The sequence below is a fragment of the Chiloscyllium plagiosum genome, chromosome 31 (genome assembly GCF_004010195.1).
Source record: "Chiloscyllium plagiosum isolate BGI_BamShark_2017 chromosome 31, ASM401019v2, whole genome shotgun sequence".
NCBI classification, from domain to species: Eukaryota; Metazoa; Chordata; class Chondrichthyes; order Orectolobiformes; family Hemiscylliidae; genus Chiloscyllium; species Chiloscyllium plagiosum.
Genome location: NC_057740.1, coordinates 38679407 through 38694208, shown reverse-complemented (window position 1 = coordinate 38694208; position 14802 = coordinate 38679407). Strand labels below are relative to the sequence as shown.

General features: G+C 43.5%; 1 protein-coding gene across 1 annotated transcript in view; it reads left to right on the top strand.

The window, feature by feature from the left end:
• LOC122565442 (tyrosine-protein kinase JAK2-like) overlaps positions 1–14802 on the top strand; it is a 116112-nt gene that overhangs the window by 95237 nt on the left and 6073 nt on the right. The window contains exons 18-22 of the mRNA XM_043721426.1: positions 2104–2243; positions 5207–5396; positions 6946–7070; positions 11217–11389; positions 13068–13185. Of these exons, the coding sequence (XP_043577361.1) occupies positions 2104–2243; positions 5207–5396; positions 6946–7070; positions 11217–11389; positions 13068–13185 (746 nt within the window). The remainder of the gene's footprint in view (positions 1–2103; positions 2244–5206; positions 5397–6945; positions 7071–11216; positions 11390–13067; positions 13186–14802) is intronic.

Here is a 14802-nt window from a genome sequence, read left to right as displayed (position 1 = left end):
CTCAGCTCCAACAACATTCTCAGCACCATTTCTGTAGAAACTGTGATTCTCTTAAGATCCTCCCTTCCTTCCATTTCCTGATTTATTGCTGCTTCCGCAATGTTGTCTTTATTTTTTTCACAGTTGAGGACACATACAAAACACCTGTTCAATTCATCTGCTATTTCCTTATTTTCTGTTAGTAATCCTCCAGTCTCGCTCTCAGTAGGACCAAGGCTGACTTTGTTATTTCTTATTTTTTAAATTATTACCGAAACTCTGACTATTTTTATTTTTCGGAGTAGCTTTCTTGCAGTCTCTAACTTGTCCCTCTTTATTAAATTTCGGTCATACTTTGCTGCTTTTTATGTTCTATCCATTTTCTAACCTGTCACTTATGTTTACACAATTTTGTGCTTTTCCCTTTAGTTTGATACCATCTTTAACATTTCGAGTTAACCACAAGTGATAGGTCAGTCCTTTGAACTATTTTCTTCCTTGTTGGAAAGTTATTTATTCTACATACTCAGAAATATCCCCTTGAGTAACTGACATGGTATCTCCACTGATCTATCTTTTAAAATAATTGCTGATTCTCTGTTTGTCCTTATAATTTCCTGTATTTAAGTTTAAAAAGAACAGACTCAGATCCACAGCAAAAGGATCCTTCGAAGGGTCACTCGACCCGAAATGTTAACTTTGATTCCTCTCCATAGATGCTGCCAGGGCTGTTGAAATTTTCCAGCAGTTTCTGTTTTTCTTTAATGATTTGGATATGGACATAAGAGGTACAGTTAGTAAGTTTGCAGCTGACACCAAAATTGGAGGTGTAGTGGGCAGCGAAGAAGGTTACTTCAGAGCAATACGGGATCATTGTCAAATGGGCCAATGAGCTGAGGAATGGCAGATGGAGTTTAATTCAGAAAAATGCAAGGTGCTGCATTTTGGGAAAGCAAATCTTAGCAGGACTTACACACTTAATGGTAATGTCCTAGGGAGTGTTGCTGAACAAAGAGACCTTGGAGTGCGGGTTCATAGCTCCTTGAAAGTAGAGTCGCAGGTAGGTAGGATAGTGAAGAAGGCGTTTGGTATGCTTTCCTTTATTGAACATAGAACATAGAACAGTACAGCACAGAACAGGCCTTTCAGCCCACGATGTTGTGCCGACCACTGATCCTCATGTATGCACCCTCAAATTTCTGTGACCATATGCATGTCCAGGAGTCTCTTAAATGTCCCCAATGACCCTGCTTCCGTAACTGCTGCTGGCAATGCATTCCATGCTCTCACAACTCTCTGTGTAAAGAACCCGCCTCTGACATCCCCTCTATACTTTCCTCCAACCAGCTTAAAACTATGATCCCTCGTGTTAGTCATTTCTGCCCTGGAAATGGTCAGAGTATTGAGTACAGGAGTTGGGAGGTCATGTTATGGCTGTACAGGACATTGGTTAGGCCACTGTTGGAATATTGCGTGCAATTCTATTATTGTTCTGTGAAACTATTTGGAAACATTCCATCAACTCCTCACCTCGGCTACCTTTGCCCACCTGACTTTTCCATTCAAAAATGTAAGTTCAAATCTCCCAAGACTATTGTAATGCCTTTCCAACAAGCCACCATTATGTCATCCTTCATGACCCACCTAACTGTGTGGTAACTGTTAGGCAGGGGCCTGTACACCACTCTCAAAAGTGACTTCACGCCTTTACCATTTCTCATCTCTGTCCAAACCGTTTCCACATCTCAGCTTCCTAAACTTGGGTCACCTCTCTCTAGTGTGCTAATACCATGATTAAATAAAACTCCCCAGGCTGGTGCAGCACAGGATTGGAGGCAGATTAGTGCTCCCTCTAACTGCCCCCATTGGCATGTCTCACCCCCAATCTCAGACACTTTGGGCTTCAACACAGTCATCATTTCCAAACAGTTGATGCCAATTTAGAAGCAGTTTGATATTACAACGGAAACTCTGCTGAGCTAGAAAAGACTAACCTCATAGGGCTGAGCATGATTTATAATCTATTAGCTGAGGCTGGTATTGTATAAGACCCTGGATGTGAAAGGTCAGAATTCTACCCTGCATTAAGCTCCTAGTGTTATTAATGTCTTTGTCTGATTGCAGACTATGAACGGCTGTGTGACCTGTCACCCACTGACCTCCCCAGTACTGATGGATTCTGGCGTTTTGTGGACATGAGGAAACAGGATGATTCCAGTTTCTTTGAAGAGAGGCATCTTAAATTCATCTCAGTCTTGGGCAAGGTACTTGCACTGAATTCATAGAGGAATAAAACTGGGTTGGGAGAGGTGAGTGAGGAAGGTCACAGCTCTAATCTTGTTCTGTGTCGGATTCAGTGATCTCAAATGATTTCCGTAGTGCCTATCACATCTTTTGGAAGTCTCAAAGAGACTTGCAAAAGATGTAATAGCCAATGACTCACCTTAGAAATGTGGGTATGGAAGGTTTGAATTATAAAGAAAGGTTTAAATAGGATGGGATTCTTTTTCACCGGAGCATAGGAAGTTGAGAGGTGACCTAATAGAAGTTCATAAAATCATAGATAGGATGGGGGATTTCAAGAATAGGGGGCTCATTTAAAGGTGAGAGGAGAGAGATTTTTAAAAAATACATGGTGGCAAATTTTTTACACAGAGAGTGTTTCATGTGTGGAATGAAATTCCTGAGGAAGTGGTGGATGTGGGTACAATTACAACATTTAAAAGACATTTGGATGGATACATGAATAGGAAAGATTTGGAGGGATATGGACAGGTGGGATTAGTTTAGTTTGGGATTATGTCAGCATGGACAAGTTGGACCGAAGGGTTTGTTTCTGTGCTGTTTAATTCTATGACGGTATGGAATGTGGCAGTCAGTATATGTGTGTGTGTATGTGTGTGTGTGTGTGTATCAGAATTGTGAGTTTTGAGAAGACTTGTAGCTCAGGCTGAGCTTCTGGAATTAGGTTTGCTCGCTGAGCTGGAAGGTTCGTTTTCAGATGTTTCGTCACCATGCTAGGTAGCATCACCAGTGAGCCTCTGGTGGTATGGCCCACTTTCTATTTATGTATTTCGGTGTCCTTGAACTGATGATGTCATTTCTGGCGGCGATGTCATTTCCAGTGGTGATGTCATTTCCTGTTCCTTTTCTCAGGGGTAGTAAATGGGACCCAAGTCAATGTGTTTGTTGATAGAGTACTGGTTACAATGGTAATGGAAACCTAAACACATCAATAGAAAGTGAGCCATACCACCCATGCTTCATCTGGAGGCTCACTGATAATGTTACCTAGCATGGTGACAAAACGACTGAAAATGAACCTTCCAGCTCAGCGAGCAAACCTACATCCAAAACACCAATGAATTAAAAAATGATAATGGTTCAGTGATTTATGAGGTGATGATGCCATTGTGGCAACATCATTGGATAAGTAATACAGAGAGGTGAAAGTGGATACTGCAGATGCTGGAAATTAGAGTCAAGATTAGAGTGGTGCTGGAAAAGCACAGCAGGTCAGGCAGCATCCGAGGAGCAGGAAAATTGATGTTTTGGGCAAAAGACCTTCATCAGGAATGAGGTCTCATTTCTGATGAAGGGCTTTTGCCCAACACATCGATTTTCCTGCTCCTCAGATGCTGTCTGACCTGCTGTGCTTTTCCAGCAGCACTCTGATCATAATACAGAAACTCAGGCCAATGGTCTTGGAGGCATGGGTTCAAATGTTGGTGGAATTTGAATTCAGTGAAAACTCTGGAATATAAAACTAATCTCAGTGAGAAGCTCACTGGCTCACTAAAGCCATTTATGGAAGAAAATCTACTAGTCTTACCTAGTCTGGCCTACATGTGACTCCAGATCCACAGCAATGTGGTTGACTCTTAACTGCCCTCTGATATGAAGAAGAGACTTTAAACATGAAGAGTCTGAAGAAGAGTCATACCAGACTCTCTCCACAGATACGTCCAGACCTACTGAGTTTCTTCAGTACTTGCTCTTTTCTTTTAATTTCAGATTTCCAGCATCTGCAGTATTTTGCTTCTATTTCCAAAATGGACACTGGCCTGGGATTATTCCAATAATGTGATGGGATCTTTTACATCCATCTTTTAAACTCTTGATATTTGGAACATTGTGAGAGGATTTGGGCCTTGTATCTAAGGAAGGATGTGCTCGCCTTGGAGCGGATCCAGAGGAGGTCTCCAAGACTGATCCTGGGAATGAAGGGCTTGTCATATTGAGGAAGAGCTTCCCACTGAGATTAGTTTTATATTCCAGAGTTTTTCACTGAAATCAAATTCCACCAACATTTGTATAGAAGGATGGGGTAGCTGGGAACTGATTGAAAGTTACAGAATACTGAGATACCTGGATACAGTAGACATGGAGAAGATGTTTCCACTGGTAGAAGAGACTAGGACCAAGGGCACCGACTCAGAATGAGGCATGACCCTTTGGAACTAAGATGGGGAATTTTTTCAGCCATAGGGTGGTGAGTCTGTGGAACTCATGGCTGTGGAGGCCAGGTCATTGAGTGTCTTTCAGACAGAGATAGATAGGTTCTTGATTAGTAAGGGGATCAAAGGTTACAGAGAGAAGGCAGGAGAATGGGGTTGGGAAACATATCAGCCATGATCGAATGGTGGAGCCGACTCACTGGGTCGAATGGCCTAATTCTGCTCTTATGCATTTTGTCTTATTTGAGCTGACCGCTGGGCCCATAGTTACCGTAGAAACCAAAAACAAACACCTCCCATGAATTGTGTTTTTCTTTGGGATGGCACAGTGGCACAGTGGTTAGCACTGCTGCCTCACAGCGCCAGAGACCCAGGTTCAATTCCAGCCTCGGGTGACTGTCTGTGTGGAGTTTGCACATTCTCCCCGTGTCTGCGTGGGTTTCCTCCGGATCCTCCGGTTTCCTCCCACAGTCCAAAAATGTGCAGGTTAGGATGAATTGGCCGTGCTAAATTGCCCATAGTGTTAGGTAATTAGTCAGAGGGAAATGGGTCTGAGTGGGTTGGGTTGCTCTTCAGAGGGTCGGTGTGGACTTGTTGGGCCAAAGGGCCTGTTTCCACACTGTAGGGAATCTAATCTAAACTTTCCTGGGTAATGCTCCCAACGGTGAGCTAATCTCTAATCCGGGAGGATCAGGACAGTTTCGGAGTGTTATCAAGCCCCCTGTCCATGCGCTCGGTTTTATCAATTTCTCTGGTTGCCTCGTTGTCAGGGAAACTTTGGCAGTGTGGAGCTGTGCCGCTATGATCCATATGGTGACAACACGGGAGACCTAGTCGCCGTGAAGAAACTACAGCACAGCACAACCAAGCACCTTCGCGATTTTGAGCGGGAGATTGCGGTGGTCAAGAATCTCCACAATAAATACATTGTGAAATACAAAGGGGTTTGCTACAGTGTCGGTGAGCAGGAAAACGCTTTCTTTTCCCGATTCTCCTCTTTGTTATCTTTTATTGAGAAACACCTTTGGAGCTGAAGATTCCATTGTTTGTAAATTTGCAGTTGAGGATTTAGAGGGGTGGGTGAGGAGGAAGATGAGATCTTGTGAAGCAGGACTGCAACATTGGATCACAAGATGAAGGAGGTGCACTCTGACCTTTTTTAATGGCAGATATTCCATCAGGTCCCTCTGTAAATGGTTCCCCCCAGGGTGGGGCTTTCTCTGTCCAATTATTTTAAATATTGGTCGTCCATCATTGCCCCTCCCGCTGGTGAAAACTGTTCCTCGCCTATCTGCTCTATGTGAAAACTTCCACGTTTTGAACTCTATTAAACCCCCACTCAACCTTTTCCATTCGAAGGAAAATAGTCCCAACTTCTCAAATCTCTCCAGATATCTGCGGGGTACAACTAAAGCAGCCATAGTTGCACTCTCTCATTAGAGAGAGTTGATGGTGAGTTTAACATAAGGTTCACCACACATCAGGCAAGGGGTAGCTTAGGGTCATCAGGGTAGCATCAGCATGTGCAGGAATTGAACCCACATTGTTGGCACCACTCTACATTATAAACCTTCTGTCCTGCTAATTGAGCGAAATATATAACATAAAACATTGCAGCACAGTACAGGCCCTTTAGCCTTCAATGTTGGGCTGACCTGTGGAACTAATCTGAAGCCCATCTAACCTATACTATTCCATTTTCATCATATGTTTATCCAATGACCATTTAAATGCCCTTAAAGTTGGCGAGTCTACTACTGTTGCAGGCAGTGCATTGCATGCCCCTACTACTCTGAGTAAAGAAACTACCTCTGACATCTGTCCTATATCTATCACCCCTCAATTTAAAGCTTCGTCCCCTCATGCTATCCATCACCATCCATGGAAATCATACAACTGTAACCCCTTCCACACTGATTCTGACAGTAATAAAAATTGCAAAGAGACAAATTCATTTTACCTCCATCTGTCTGATTGGATCATTGTGGCACAACACTTTCAGGCTTCCCCCAGTGCTGGCAGTCTGGAGTTTGAAGGGAAACATTAGAAGTCTCAAGGTTGGAAAGTGAGAAGAGGTGACAATTTAATATATTTTGATTTCAGCACAGGAAAGCAGAAAGGAGGAAGATGTAAACTGGGCTGGAGGTAGAGGAGAAATCAGGAGCATTAATTAATTAATTAAAGAAAATTCCCCCCAAAATTTTAAAAAGCAGCGAGAGAGAATGAAGGTTGAAGAAAGATTCCTCAGTAGTAAATAATTTCCTTTATTATGAAGGTATGAATCTGTATTTTCAATCCTACCTATAGCCTAAATGTTTGCATAAAAATTTGTTCCAAAGATCAAGAGGATAATTGGTTTGACACACTCTGACTCATTAAAACAAACATTCAGATTTTACTGAGAGCTCCATGCCATTCACATTTCCCAACAACATGTCCCTGACTCACAACATTACACACCCATGCAACACCTCTGCTGTCAGAAATAGCTGTTGTTCAATTCCATCAGGTCGCAGGAACCTGAGACTGATCATGGAATATCTGCCATTTGGAAGCCTGAGAGATTACCTGCAAAAGAATAAATCCAGACTGGACCACAAGAAGCTTCTGCTGTACGCTTCCCAGATATGCAAGGTGAGTGTCGGGTCACCAAGAGAGCATTCGCTTTGGATATTTCCACTGGCAGGTGAAACTAGGACGAGAGGGCAGAGCCTCAAGATGGACTGGCAGAGGAGGTTCACTGGGTTGATTCCAGAGTTGAGGGGGTTGGCTTGTGAGGAGAGGCTGCGTAGACTGGGATTATATTCATTAGAGTTTAGAAGAATGAGGGGGGAGCTTATAGAAACATATAAAATCAGGAAAGGAATCAATAAAATGGAATTAAATAGGATGTTTCCACTGGTAGGTGAAGCTATGACAAGGGAGCACAGCCTCAAGATTAGGGGGAGCAGATTTTGGACTGAATTGAGAAGGAACTCAGAGGGTTGTTGTTCGATGGAACCCCTTGCCCAGGGCAGGAGTTGATGCTACTTCAGTAAACGTTTTTAAAGCTAAGATAGATATGTTCTTGAACAATAAAGAAATTAAGGATTATGGTGAGAGGGCGGGTAAGTGGAGCTGAGCCCATGAAAGGATCAGCCATGATCTTATTGAATGGTGGAGCAGGCTTGAAGGGCCTGATGGCCTACTCCTGCTCCTAGTTCCTATGTTCTTATGAGGGGTCTTCCCATCAAAGCAGCAGCACAGATTGTCCAATGCAAAGCGCGTTATCATACTGGCCATTACTGAATGAGGCTGAAGGCCCTGGTGCCCTGTTTAAAGGGCACTCGGACTGATATTCATCCCCCACAGGGGGCACTTTCACTTGGGCTCAGACCTACTCATCTGCAGGGAAACATGCGAGCTCTTCCCAGTCAGGATTCCCCAGGGCGGACCTCCATCCTTGGCCAACTGCTTTGACACATGCCCGTCACTCCCCACCTTCCCTTTATCGAATAACTTCCATGCCCGGCGCAACTTAGATCTCAGTTGTGGCAAACTCTCCCCAAAGAGGAGGAAGTAGTGGCCAGTCATGAGTAACTCCATGAAGGTGGCTACCTCTCCTACAAATTCCACTTCTACGCAGTCGAGAATCTGCAGACACATCCTGGTCACTCATCATACAATCCCAACAGTGTGGAAACAGGTCAGACAGCACACCGAGTCCACACCAACCCACTGGGGGGCACCCTGATTTCCCATGCCTATTCCACACACTCCTGAACACTATGGGCAATTTCCCATGGCCTATCCACCTAACCTGTACAATTTTGGACTGTGGGAGGAAACTGGAGCACCCGGAGGAAACCCACGCAGACACGGGGAGAACATGCAAGTGCCACACAGATGGTCACCTGGAATCAAACCCAGGTCCCTGGTGTTGAGGCAACAGTGCTAACCACTGAGCCACTGTGCCATCCCTGGTGTTGAGCTTAACTGAGAAAGGAACATAACTGTTATAAGGGACCAAACTTTTTTTCTTTTTGAGATTATGGAAATCGGGAATTGTACATGGTTAAAAACCAGGAGGGTTTTGCAACTTGAAAGCTTGTGTGGTAAATTTACAGCTGCACAAGACCATATTGCTTTTAGAGCAGTGATTCTGTTGCATTGTTAAGACTGAGCAGCTCATGGAGTCTTCATGTTGAGGAAAAGCTGCCTGATAAGTGCCCTTGGATTGGTCCAGACACAGTTTGCTATAGATCCGTGAAGACAGTGCAGTGGAAACATCTAGAGCCACCAAACAGTAAACAGCTCTCTCACTTGCTCTCCAAAAGACAAAAATATAAACTTAAGAAAAAGAATTCTAATATAAGAAGAGACTTATGTTTCTCCAGTCTGCTACTGAATCATAGAATGACAATTGCTGTACCAACAACAATGTGTCATCATTGTTAAAATTAAAAAGACTGTGCCTTTCTGGTTTGGGAATTTCATCTTCAGAACTTTGATTCCACTCTATTTCGCCCACATAATATGTGTCAAACTATCTAACGTTTGCCTGGATTAATTATGAATGTGTATATGCATTTAAGGCTTGAAAGGGGTATAACTTAAGTTGCATGGTTGTGAATTGCTTTTGTCCTGAGTTGTTGTCAGTCAGGGAAATTGATCTCCTTGTTGCTGTGATTGGGTATTTACATATTTGCGATGGCTGATGGGATAGAAAGGTTTGATTATCAAAACACACTTCCCAAATACGTTGTGGTGAGCTGACCATTTAATGCAGGGCACGTGAACGAAAGCCAAATGGCCTCCCAACACTGGCCATCAGCTCACTTACCTTGCTCTTATATTTCTAAGGAATTTAATTGTCAGGTTTCATTCCGTTATTTTGGCTTTTCATCCCAAACTTTCATGATCCGGCCCACTTTGCTTCCTGATCCCAGATTGCACCTGTGTTCACTTTTCAAAGTAGAATGGGAAAATTCCTAACCCCACCCCAGTCGACCTCTGTCACTCATTCTGTATTCACTGGAATATCTGGTCATTTACACTGGTCTACTTTGTGGGATCTTACTGTGCACAAATGAACCTCCACATTTCCAACATTATGGTAGTCACCATGTGTTTTGTTAAATGTATTTATTGGATGAGGGCATCACCGGCTGGGCCAGCATTTACTGCCCATCGCTAATTGCCCAGAGGATACTTAAGAGTCAACCACAGTGCTCTGGGTCTGGAGTCACGTGTACAAAGCGCTGTGCAGGCCCTTTGGCCCTTGATGTTGCGCCGACCTGTGAAATTAATCTGGTACCCATCTAACCTACATTGTTCCATTATTATCCATATGTATGTCTAATGCCCATTTAAATGCCCTTAGGCCAGACCAGGTAAGGATGGCAGATTTCATTCCCTAAAGTCAGAAGTCACATGACACCAGGTTATAGTCCAACAGGTTCATTCGAAATCACAAGCTTTCGGAGCGCTGTTCCTTTGTCAGGTGACCTCACCTGATGAAGGAGGAACGCTCCGAAATCTTGTGTTTTCGAATGAACCTGGTGTCATGTGACTTCTGACTTTGTCCTCCCTAACCTAACGCTGGCACATCCACATCAGGCCTTCCTGAAGGACATTAGTAAAGCAGATGGGTTTTTCCAACAATCGAAAGTGGATTCATGGCCATTGTTAGACTTGCAATTCCAGATTTTGATTGGATTAATGTGCCATAAGCTATGGGGAGCCCCAGGAACATTGCTTGTGTTTCTGGATTAACAGTCCAGCGATAATACCACCAGACCATTGCCTCCCCCAATTTCAGAAGCTGTTCACTGGCTACAAAATGCTTTGGGACATGCTGCAATCATGAAAGGCGCTATACCAATGCACTAGACTGAAAGCAAACACTCCCGAAGGAGGAACATGTTCTCCCTCATGAATGGGTGCACAAGCACCTTTTGCTTCCAGGGGGACGTTAGATTCTTTTGGGAGGAATTGTGCGGGTTTCGTATACAGGGATTGATCACTGGATCTGGATGGGTATTTTCCTAGACATGGCATTAACTGACCACCACCACACCTTCCTGTCCCCGTCACCCCATCTCCAGGTTCACTCACCCCCACACATTTGCCAGCGATTGTCCAACACACATCATCGTGATGCCCTTGTCATGGTCCACCCATTACCTCACCCAATGTCCAATATCAATAACCAAAATATTCAAAGAATATTACATTAAAAACACAATTTTTTAAAATCACTTTACTCTGGGGTTTTCTCACTGCAAGATTCTGGAAACGCGTCCTTAATCCCTGCTCCAGGGTAAATCTAGAAGGTTGGCAACTCCAGGTGAGGTCCCAAGTGTTTTCAGAGGTGGGTTTAAGGTATTTTTAATTCACTCTTGGGACGTGGGTGTCTCTGACTAGCCAGCATTTTTTGCCCTGCCCTGACCCTGCCTGCCTTGAACTAAGCCATTTCAAAGGCAGTTGACAGTCAACCACATTGTGTGGGTCTGAAGTTACATGTAGGCCGGACCAGGTAAGGATGGCAGATTTCCTTTCTTCAAAGACATTAGTGAACCAGATGGGTTTTTCCTGACAATCAGTTTCATGGTTATGAATAGATTCTGAAAAAGAAAATACCAAACGCCATGGCAGGATTTGAACCTGGGCTCCAGGAACGTGAGCTGGATGAAGGGTACCAGTGGCCAACAGCTCCTCTTAACCAAATTAAGCACAGCTTTTGAAATGGTCCAACCTGTAGGCCAAGCAAGTGACAACACTGCATCTTCGTTTTGACAGGGAATGGACTACCTTGGCTCCAAACGTTACGTGCACAGGGACCTGGCGACACGGAACATTCTGGTAGAAAGCGACACCTGTGTAAAAATCGGTGACTTTGGGTTGACCAAGGTCCTGCCGGGTGACAAAGATTATTACAAGGTCCTGGAGCCTGGAGAGAGTCCGATCTTTTGGTGAGAGCAGCGGAAGTTTTCCATGAATAATAAGGTTCAGTCAGGTACTGCTGTCCTGGGGTACACTGTGTTACGAAAGGAAGGTTTGCATTTATGTAGCAGTTTTCATGACCATCCCAAAAAAGCTTCACAGCCAATGAGGCACTTTTAAAAATGCAGTCGCTGTTGTCGGAAAAGGAGCAGATAACTTGCACTCAACAAATTCCCAGGGGCATCTATGCTTTAATGGTCACATCATCTGTTATTGTGTTGGTGGGTGGAGATGAAGGTAGACCCAGGACACTGGATAGAAATCCCCTGCTCTTTGCTAAGTAGTGCTGTGAGATTTGTTTACATACAACTGAGAGAACAATTGGGGTCTCGATTTCTCATCTGGAAACAGTGCCTCTGAGTGTGGCACTCCCTCAATATAGATATGGCCTGCTCTTCGATTTAATACAATCATGGTTGATCTCATCTTGATCTCACTCTACTGCCCCGCCTCCTCTCCATAACCCTACAACACATTGCTAATTAAAAATCTGTCCATTTCCTTCTTTATTCAATGTCCCACCATCCACTACACTCCATGACAGTGAATATCACAGATTTACCAACTCTCTGAGGGAAGTGTATATGCATGTAATGAGGTAAACATGTAGAAATGGGTGCTGTAGTCCACCCCTGCAAGTACTGTCCAATCTGCACAGCTGTAACAACAGTCAAGGAGCTCAACACTGCTGTATATTCACCAGTTTGTTACATAGTTTATCTGTCTCAGAACAATGTGGGGAATAAAACCACATGTATTGGATTATTTACAAGAGTTTTAAAATATCTCTGCTGTCACTAAGTGTCTACACTTTTGCTTACAGCTCAATTTCCAGCCACTTTTGTATTTTCTCTAGCTCTGAGTCATCACCCAGACTTAACCAATTAAGCACAGTGAGCATTGATCAGTTATCGTGTAATCAAACACAGAACACATCACTGATGCAATTGGTTACAGTTTACCATGCAGAGACTGTGCACTGCACTGTGGACTGTAGCAGAGTGATAATTATTACTGGGTTTATAATCCAGACTAATACTCAAGAGATGAATTCAAATCCTACCATCCTCAGCTGGAAATTTTAAATCAATATATTGAATAAATCTGGAATGACAAGATTACCTTGTGCAATGCACTGAAGTACTGAGTTATTATAAAAATTCATTAGGGAATGTCCTGTATGAAGGAAAACTGCTTCCTAGACCCCTTACCTCCTCTTTACCTGCTCTGAGCTGCACCTGCACCAGCCGTACTGAAATGAACCATCTAGCTCCTCAGTGGCCTCACCCTCACCACAATCTTCCCAAGAACACGGTTGAAAATGTGGGGCTGGAAAAGCCCAGCAGGTCAGGCAGCATCAGGATACATTCCTGATGAAGAGCTTCTGCCCAAAATGTTGACTCTCCTGCTCCTCAGATGCTGCCTGACCGGCTGTGCTTTTCCAGCAGCACACTTCTCGACTCTGATCTCCGGCGCCTGCAGTCCTCACTTTCTCTCTACCCAAGAACACGGACAGGGAAATAAATGCTGGACGATGCTGACTTCCACAAATTACTTTTGAAAAGTAAACACTGGAGAAGTTTCTTTCATGATACTGTTTGGAATGTCTTGAGTGTATTATTTGAAGGAGATTGTCTTTGTGTTTAGGTACGCTGTTGAATCTCTGATGGACAGCAAGTTTTCCAGAGAGTCAGATGTGTGGAGCTTTGGTGTTGTTCTTTACGAGTTGTTCACATACAGTGATCGAAGCAGGAGTCCACCGATGGTAGGTGTTAATGTTGAGGAGGAAGCACTGAGACAAGGCCGTCCGGGTTGGATTCTCAGACTTCTCGAGGTAGCCCTTGACTTTCTGTGTGTTAAATTAATCTTGGACCAGACCTCAAAATGCTAAAAGCCTAAAGACCTATTCTGTCTCTCCCTCCAAACCAAAGACAAGTCTTTTTTTTATTTCTGCGTTTTTTGTTTCTAATCTACCTGTTTAGGGATTATTATACACCTCTGGAGCTTTTGAGACTTGAATTCAGGCCTTCATATCTAGAGGTAGGGACACTACCACTGTGCTACAGGAGGGCTCTAACAGAGAGATGAAACTGCCTTACTTTGGCTAAGAATCAAACCCAGGCAATCCAGTGGGTCAGACAAATGTTCTACCACTGAACCACCAACACAATGACACAAGGTCATCATTCGCTCCATGGTTTGTACATTAGGGATGGAGTCATGGAATTTTTACAGCAAGGAAAAAGGTCCTTCAGCCCATCTTCTGGGTGTCAGAACGTTTTGAGAGCCTGTGAGAGACTGTCATCATGTCTGGTTTCCAAGAAGTGTAAGATTTGGAGTTTGAGACAAAGATCCGACAAACAATGGCCAATATGAAATGAAATGACAAGGAAGGTTGCATTTAGTTTGTGGAGAGTTGAAATATCATTAGAAAATATGCTTACTTTTTTTAACAAGTAATTTTTGTGGGGAGTGTGATGTTATGATATAGTATCAGACGATTCATTGAAAGCTGCAGAAACTCATTGACACTCAGTATTGTATACATGAAACTCAAATCAAGCAAATTATTTAGGTGACAGGTTTAGACAGGAAATAATTGAATCAGAATGTACAGTAGTCAGAGTTGATTCATTCCCTATTTTAAAATATTGCTTTCTTTTTGACTAATATAATTTTTTTCCCTGTGACGCATTGATTTTATTATTATTGTTCATTCTTAAAATAAAAAGTAATTTGGGAACCAGAGAAACAGTTGAAACATAAGGTTTCTCAGCAGGAGAGAGAAACAAGCTGGGAGTCACAGAACTGTGGAGCTATAGCACCACCACTGATGGGAGGGTGCAATTACAGTGTGACAATTTTACAGATTCTCCCATATTGTTTGTCTTGGGAATTTACGACGGAAAATGTTCACACCAAAGTGTGATAACAGGGAAAAATTGCTGTAGAGGCAGAAAAAGAATTGCCCATAGGTAAGGAGTTGGATTTTGTGCCCCCTGCTGGGGCTCCCAGAACTGGGATAGAGTCATAGGGCGGTGCAGCACAGAAACAGACTCTTCGGTCCAACTCTTCCATGCTGACCAGCTATGCCAAATTAACCTAGTTCAATAGGTGGGGTATTGAGGCTACTAGCTCATGCATGGTGCAAGTTGGCCAAATTAATTAAGGGTCACTGAGTGCCCATTGACTGGGCACTCTCCAGATAAACTATAGACTCACAGAGTCAAAGAGTGATAGAGATGTACAGCACAGAAACAGACCCTTCAGTCCAACCCGTCCATGCCGATCAGATATCCCAACGCAAACTAGTCCCAGCTGCCAGCACCTGGCCCATATCCCTCCAAACCCTTCCTATTCATATACCCATCCAAATACCTCA